The sequence below is a fragment of the Trichomycterus rosablanca genome, chromosome 14 (assembly GCF_030014385.1).
Source record: "Trichomycterus rosablanca isolate fTriRos1 chromosome 14, fTriRos1.hap1, whole genome shotgun sequence".
NCBI lineage: Eukaryota > Metazoa > Chordata > Actinopteri > Siluriformes > Trichomycteridae > Trichomycterus > Trichomycterus rosablanca.
In genome coordinates this window covers 34,817,989-34,826,664 of record NC_086001.1, presented here as the reverse complement: position 1 = coordinate 34,826,664, position 8,676 = coordinate 34,817,989, and the positions used below count along the sequence as shown (strand labels likewise).

The window sequence follows — 8,676 nt, the reverse complement described above, 5'->3', positions numbered from 1 at the left end:
ATTCATGTTTCCCTCAATGAACTGCAGCTCCCCAGTGCCAGCAACACTCATGCAGCCCAAGACCATGATGCTACCACCACCATGCTTGACTGTAGGCAAGATACAGTTGTCTTGGTACTTCTCACCAGGGCGCCGCCAAACAAGTTTATCTTGGTCTCGTCAGACCACAGGGCATTCCAGTAATCCATGTTCTTGGACTGCTTGTCTTCAGCAAACTGTTTGCGGGCTTTCTTGTGCGTCAGCTTCCTTCTGGGATGACGACCATGCAGACCGAGTTGATGCAGTGTGCGGCGTATGGTCTGAGCACTGATAGGCTGACCTCCCACGTCTTCAACCTCTGCAGCAATGCTGGCAGCACTCATGTGTCTATTTTTTAAAGCCAACCTCTGGATATGACGCCGAACACGTGGACTCAACTTCTTTGGTCGACCCTGGTGAAGCCTGTTCCGAGTGGAACCTGTCCTGGAAAACCGCTGTATGACCTTGGCCACCATGCTGTAGCTCAGTTTCAGGGTGTTAGCAATCTTCTTATAGCCCAGACCATCTTTGTGGAGAGCAACAATTCTATTTCTCACATCCTCAGAGAGTTCTTTGCCATGAGGTGCCATGTTGAATATCCAGTGGCCAGTATGAGAGAATTGTACCCAAAACACCAAATTTAACAGCCCTGCTCCCCACACTCTAAACCCGGATTTGGTTTTAATAAATTTCTTGAGCAGTCATTAATTATTCTTTCATGTTTTGTAAAAAAATATTGCCATTACTAAATCAAACTAGTTGTTAGCAATATTAAGCTGAAATATGCAGTGTAATTATCACGTTAAGCAAAGATCACTCAATATGGTACGTTTTTGAGAGGGAGGGGAGGGGCCTGTTTGAAACGGCAGCAGAACGTTGTGTGAAGAGCCCTGGTTTATGGCCGCTGCACTCCGAAGCTGTGGGTTTTGAAATCAGTGTTACTTCAAATGGTGAGTATGTAAAGGAACTATATTTTAAATTCGACATTTCTGATAAAAAGAAACTTTTCACTGAGGTTGACTCAGCTCGGAACAACGTCAGGTCTTTCTCACAAGCATCTCGAGTGCGTGTGATGGATGAGGAGAAGTTGATCAACGTGAGATTATAAAGAATCTATAGTCATCATGAAACGTTGTCAACTTTCTTCGTTTGAACGTCTTTAATATAAACAAAACATCAGTCACAGAGGTCTTACTTCAGCCGCGGTGCTTCATTTAGCGTGCTAAAGGTAGCCAACTCTTTTTTTATCGGTTCACAGTTTATAGCGTTAGCACATTCCCCCATGCCGCGTTTTTCGCCACCACGCCTCTCGTTGAGTCGTTGTGTAGCAGTAATACAGTTATTACAGCCGAGGCTGATAAATGTTTTGCAGTAGAGTTTACAGAACAGAAGTGCAGCTGTTGAGCTAAAACTTTTTTTTTTTTTTTAACAGGATCTTTTGAAGATGCAGTGGAAGTGTAAGTATTGTGAGTTTATATGTGAAAAAAGGGGTTACCTATTAAAACATTACAGGTTAAAACATGGGGGTTACAATAGAACGGTGCCATTTCCTTGCTTACACCAAGAATGTTTGTGCACATTTAACTCCATTAATGCACTTAAGGTCCACTTATCTAAGATTCATCAGAAAACCCAACATGCACAGCTGTGTAAATCTGACCAGGTAATTCAGTGTCAGTTATGTGATTTTTCTGCACCATGTACAAAAGCAGTTTTTTTTACACACCTGCGCAGTACACATTTAAAAGTTAATCACAGAGTCCCGTGTCCTTATAAAGGATGTAACTTCCATACCAGTGTGTACTCCACATTTAATGCCCACATCAGTAAAGAGCACAGAACAGGCAATTGGACAATGTTCAAGCCAGAAGTAGTCTCTGCTAATATAACTAATGAAACAGTCCAAGAAGTACAGGTGCCTACAAATGATGTCCTTGATTTACAGGACAGTGAGGATTCCAGCAGTGAAGAGCTTCCTGATTTAGAGAAACAGCTTGAGCATAACCTAGCAGCTCTTTTTTTAAAGATGCAGACCACCCTTCATATTCCAGAAAGTTCTGTACAAGAAATTGTACAACAGCTTTTGCAGATATGTAAACTGTCCCAGCCACTGCTACATAATTCAGTCACTGACATTCTGAAACAACACACAGATGTAGATGATTCAACTGTGAGACAGATAGTCAGGGTTGCCTCAGAGAGCAATGTCATAATGAGATTTTGTGGCAAGGATGGCTCCTTATCAACCACTAAAAGGAGAGCAGCATATGTGAACAAAAACTTCACAGTGGTTATGCCAGTGGAGTATGTTATTGATAGAGGGAAAAAATCTGCTGCTGTATATGTTCCTCTAAATGCAATGCTACAGAAATTGTTGAACAGGGCAGATATTTTAGACAAAGCTCTTCCAGTACAAAAACATGTGCCACATGAGTACAGTACATACAGAGATGGTTCATACTGTAAAGAAAATGACCTCCTTAAAGGGGAGGAGTTCAAAATTGCTGTTGGGCTTTACACAGATCAATTTGAAGTGTCCAATCCTTTAGGAACATCTAAAAAAAAACACAAAATGTGTGCAGTGTATTGGGTGATAGCCAATGTACCATCAAAATATAGGTCCACACTCCACTCCATTCAGCTTGCTCTTTTATGCAAAGCCTCTGATGTAAAAGAATTTGGCTATGCTAAAATTCTCCATCCTCTCATCCAAGATCTTGTTTATTTGGAACAACACGGTCTATATGTTGAGAAGTTAGAAGCATCAATCAGAGGCACAGTGTTATATGTGGCTGCTGATAACTTGGCTGCTCATTCACTTGCAGGATTCTTTGAGAGCTTTGCAGTGGACAAGTTTTGCAGGTTCTGCATGGCGGCAAGAAGAGAGATCCAAGACAAAGAGGTATGTTCAGGCACCTTTGAACCCCGAAATAAAGACTCTCACAACAGACAGGTGCAGAAGGTACAGCAAGATCCTACTGTGGCTAAACAGTATGGTGTGAAAAGAGGGTGTGTGTTGACTGAAAATTTGGAGCACTTTCATGTTGTTCGTGGCTACCCTCCCGACATCTTGCATGACCTTTTGGAAGGTGTTGTTCCTGTTGAGCTATCACTCTGCCTTTCAGACATGATTTTTAAGAAATATTTCACTTTAGAAACACTGAACCATGCTATCAAAACCTTTGCATATGCTTTTGATGACAAAACTGACCAGCCCCAGCTCATTTCCCAAGGCTTCTCCACCAAAGGGACCATAGGTGGAAATGGCCATGAGAACTGGGCTCTAATCAGACTGCTCCCACTTCTCATTGGCCATAAAATACCTGAAGGAGACAATGCATGGAACGTTCTGATGCTCCTTAAAGACATTGTTGAGTTGGCTGTAGCAACAAAACACACAGACGAGTCGATACATTTCCTTGATTGCAAACTGTCAGAACACAGAGAATTGTTGCGAAGTACGTTTCCTGAATACAGACTACGTCCAAAACACCACTTTATTGAGCATTATCCTGAGATGATTAAGGCATTCGGCCCACTTTCAAATGTCTGGACAATGCGCTTTGAGGGAAAGCACAAATTTTTTAAACAGGTCATTCGCAACGCTCACAACTTCAGAAATGTAGCTCTTACACTGGCTGTTAAGCATCAGAAAATGATGGCTTACCATTTAGACTTAAGTTCATTTTTCAAACCCTCAGTTGAAATGGACAAGGTTACTACAGTGCCGATCACTTCTTACCCTGAGAATGTCCAACAAATTTTCTGCCAGAGAGTTCCTCAGCTTTCATCAGTTCTTGTTGCATCATCAGTCTTTGTGGATGGCATCAGATATTGTGCTGACATGATAATATCTGTTGGTTCATGCTCAGGCCTCCCTAATTTTAAGCAGGTCAAACAGATTGTGGCAATTAACACAGAGATTCTGTTTCTCTGCCGGGTGATGACTGCATGGTACCATGAGCATTTCAGATCTTTTGAACTCTGTAACAGCACTAACTCCTCTCTGTGTGTGGTACAACTAAAAGAACTGAATGATGTTTTCCCCCTTCCAGCATACAGATTTGGAGACAATTTAATAGTAACACTTAGACGTTATATTCTGTGTTAAAAAGCAAGTGTGATTGAGCAGTCAATCGGGGCTCAATCGTTATATTCTGTGTTAAAAGCTTCTTTGAGCCTTCATGTTTAAGATATGCCCTTTCCAAAGGATATAATTGGATGATGATTGTTTTTACTGACATGTCAGTTTGCATGGGATTAGTGTAACCTGAGATTATATCTAAATTTTGTTTTATAGAAAGTAAAAGATACTGGAATCTATACTAACATGTTGGTAAAATCGTCTTTTATTGCCGAATTTGAATGCGACTAAAATGAGAAATGTTGGTAAAAATGGTATTACCCCACCTCCTCATGTAAAACTAATTCTGACTGTATGGGGCTAAAGATATACTCTAGTAAATATATTTTAGTATTTTTAGTAAATGTATGTAAATACTTCTTCCACCACTGGCTCTACCAACCACTCAGTGATGTTTTTCCAACCATCTAACAATGGCTCAGCAACTAACTGTTATTGAGGATTTGTGTACTTCTAATAAGCTTATTATTATTTTTATTCCCAAGATGACTGCACACCAGAAGATGACCTTGAGGGTCATTCTCACAGAGGCAGATATAAGAAAGGTCACCCTGAACACAAGGCCTGCTACCATGGAGGATTTAATATGCAAGCTTAAAGAATCACTGGGACTTGATTACAACTGCAGTCTCCAGTACAAAGATCCTGAATTCAATTACGAGCTGTGCAATCTCACAGATATTGAAGATCTTCCAGAAAAACCAACGGTAAAAGTCATTCCTCTACTTGAGCTGGTACCTGTCTCAACACCTGATGAAATTTTGAGTGACACACAGAGTACAGCAGATACAGAAGTCCTCTCACACTCATCCCAGGACCGACAGACACCATGGCCAGAACTATTTTCTATCCCAGCCTTTTCTGTTGATGTAAACTATAGACTAAGACAGGCAGATCTACTGTATCTTAGGGACGGAACACACCTAAAAGTAACAAAAGAGCTAAAACATGTGATCCTTGAAAGTTTGGCAGAGAGTATGTATAGCTACACAGCATACCCAAATAATGCTCAGTTTGAAAGTGTTGCAGCAGCACTGATAAGTAAGCACCCCTGTCTCCAGGAACGAGGCTCCACCAATCACTATAATGGTTGGAAAAACAGCCTAAAATACAAAATGGCTAACTACAGAACAAAGTGTAGAAGATCAGGCTGCCTTGATGTTGCGGTAAATGCAGGTAAACGGGGAGGGCATTCAGCAGAAGGCGAACCAGCTAACAAGAATATCAAGAAGGCCAAGAAAGGCGAGCTTAACTACTTACCCAACTATCCTGAGGGATTTGATCAGTCAGGCCTTGAGGGTGCCCGCAAGCAATTGATTGATGAAATGCAGAAGAGAACTCCAGATGGACAATGTATAAAACAGAAGATGGATGTGACATTTGCATTGAGAAGAAAAGAGGTAGTGGAATCTGAACCTGCCATAAGCAAGATTTTGGAATGCTGGCCTGCTCTTTTCACGGAAGATCAGGTATGTTCAAGAGAGATTATTAATGTCTGACCATTCTGTCACTTTAATGTAATTTTTGACATCTCATTTTAATCTTTTTTAAATATATTCAAATTTATAAATTATATATTTATTCCAAGGATAATATTGCAATTATCCTTGTTCCATGCCCAACCAACTACATCTGACCTAATATCCTACTACGATACATTCTCGTTATTCTTAAAGGCCCATGTGAGAATGAATGGTGGGTGGGATATTGGTCAGGTGTAGTTGGTTAGGGATGAAACAAGTAGGCTAAGAGGGGATGGAACAAAATTGCTGCAGGCCCAGCCACAGTATTAATTAGTTTTGAAATCTGTATTTTTCAGGTGTACATGGAGTTCAACAGGATTGTGGGCAAGAACCTCAAGCAAGAGTTCTATGAAAGCATTGATCAGCACAGTCTTCGTCTCATTGAGATATTTCAATCTAAGAGAGGGAACATTGGGCAGCTTTTGTCACAGCTATCACAGCAGACTAAGGTTGGTCCATATCCATTATGTACTTGCATTGTATTGTTTTTCACAGCTTATGTGATGACATGTCACTAAAAATGCAACTATACTAATTGCACAATCCAATCAAAATTGTGTTTTCTTATTGACCAGTCATTAACTTGTCATTCTACATACATATGTAACTGTATTGTTATTTTACTCTCCAAAAGACCAAAGAGCCAACTGACATTCGGACACTGGTGCTCAGAGGGCTTCCTATTGTCCTTGGGGACAGTCCCGCAGACTTCTACAAAGAATGCTCTGTAAGTAACCTCTTACTTTATCAAAGAGTATCAAATGTCAGCGTAACCTTGACTTTTCACTATTGTTTTATAGTTTCTGTTTTTGACAAACAATGTGAGCATAGTTTTATGTAGTTTTTTTATAGATTGTTATTTAAAGAATTGATTGAATGTGATTATTGTGCTCTTATGTTGTTAGGACTCTGATGACTCATTCTGCCACCTTGACGTTGCTTTGCTCTCCCCATCCCCCCACCTCAGGCCAGCCTCTCTAAAGATCATTATTGAGGGAGAGGTTGTGATGGACAACATTCAAGACCTGCCAAAAGCTATGTGCATTCTGTTTGGACTTACTTACGCCCTGCATCTCAACTATCCCAAATCAATGAGGAACACATTCCAGTTCATCCAACAGGTTCTCCTTTCACTGGGCCACAATGAACTAAAACCCAGATTACAAACTCTGAAAAACCAGCTTGCACTGTAAGTAATTGCTATGGCTAATAGCAATGGCTAAGGTTAATGTGAGAAGGCATGGCTGCTTGTTTTTTCAGTGACTTTTTCCCCACTACAGCCTTGTGTCTCTTTATTCATTGTTACTGTCCGTTCTTTGACACCAATAGCACTAACAACCCTTTAAAATGTTTGTTAAAATACAATACAAATGTCCTTTTGTCACAAGTGATAAAAAAGGAAATGTTAAACAGTTTTGTTAGATTTTGTATTGTGACAACTGATTGAAGTTTGTTGTGGGATGGGAATGTCCAGCCACTTGTGTTCTACAATTCAGGATGTAGAAATTTTTTCTCAGGACTGCATATTAGTGTTCAGGTGACTAGATAAACTTAACACAGTTCATCAGTCAAGTTGATGTTTTAACAGCTTGTATCAAGTTTTAATGTATGGTTTAAAGTGTTTATCTTGTTAAATGCTGTGCATACGGGTTCTGAAAACAAACAAAACAAATTACCAAGCAGTTTTAATGCCTGTTTTTACTTTTACTTGGTTGACAAATTTGTTATTGACTCGGCAACACATGAGAACTGCAACATTTTGTCAATAAAATACATTGGAACACTGAAAAGTATTGTTTAATTTCTTTAAAAATTTGTTGAAACAATTTAATGCAAAGTAATCTAAAAAATGAATTACAAGAAAACATTAAAGTATTAAACATTTTAAGTAGTAATTAATAATGTTATTATTTGTTATATGATTTTTGTATACTTAAAATATTTATTTTCTACAATTTAAACTTAAGAAAAGAGATCATTTAGGTGAACTTATGATTTTAAGTAAAGACTACTAATGTAAACTTGATTTGTCTAATGGATCCATTTAAGAGTCTATGTTAATACGACTTGACTTTATTAGTTTCTGCTTGTGTAAAAACTTAAGTAATTTAAGGCAACGGGTTTCCACGCAATTTTCTAGTAAACTCAACTAATCTGGGATAAGAGTGCATTTACACCTGGGACCTTGACACATGACACCAGGGAGGGACAACGACACATTTGGGCAGAATTTGGACATGTTCACTGTGGGGTGTACTCACTTATGTTGCCAGCTATTTAGACATTAATGGCTGTGTGTTGAGTTATTTTCAGAAGACAGTAAATCTACACTGCTATACAAGCTGTACACTGACTACTCTAAGTTATATCCAAGTTTCATGTCTATAGTGTTGTCACATGAAAATATATAATGAAATATTTGCAGAAATGTGAGGGGTGTACTCACTTTTGTGATACACTGTATACATCTCAGCGACGTCTGTTGGATGTAACCCAGTTGGTCTGGAATACGTATTTAATAGAGCGTTTGCTCATCTGCAATACGTCTCTGATACGTCGCTGGTGGATCGTGGAAGACCTTCAGCTGCTGCGTTCCAGATCAATCTTACTACGTCATCATCATGGCTGCATCTCAAAGACACTTATGAGAGGTATCTGAGACCATCTAATATAGCGCTTATTCATCTGTAATACATCTCCTAAATATCAGGCTTGGATGCTGAAATGGCGTTCAGACGCTGCATTCCAGACTTATGTGTACAGTATAGCTAAAATACAGCGTCTGAATGTAATTGAATGTGTGTGTGTGCACTCCCCTCTCATGTACTGCTTTAAAAATAATAATAATTATAATAATAGATAATACAGATAATATATCTATAAACAACAGACATTATAATCAGTGGTAGTAAGATTCTTATTTATTATTGTTCCTTGACACAAAATTAAGTGAAATATGAATTCATGAATCAAAATTTTTATATATGATAA

The 8,676-nt window shown here is 39.1% G+C and overlaps 1 protein-coding gene across 1 annotated transcript; it reads left to right on the top strand.

The window, feature by feature from the left end:
- The first annotated feature begins 868 nt into the window (after positions 1-868).
- LOC134326857 (uncharacterized) lies at positions 869-7,462 on the top strand. The gene is made up of 6 exons (XM_063008982.1): positions 869-1,475; positions 2,844-2,920; positions 4,648-5,631; positions 5,982-6,134; positions 6,320-6,412; positions 6,591-7,462. Exons 2-6 carry the CDS (start codon positions 2,888-2,890, stop codon positions 6,876-6,878), a joined length of 1,551 nt encoding a protein of 516 aa, XP_062865052.1. The 5' UTR covers positions 869-1,475; positions 2,844-2,887; the 3' UTR covers positions 6,879-7,462.
- The last annotated feature ends 1,214 nt before the right edge of the window (positions 7,463-8,676 follow it).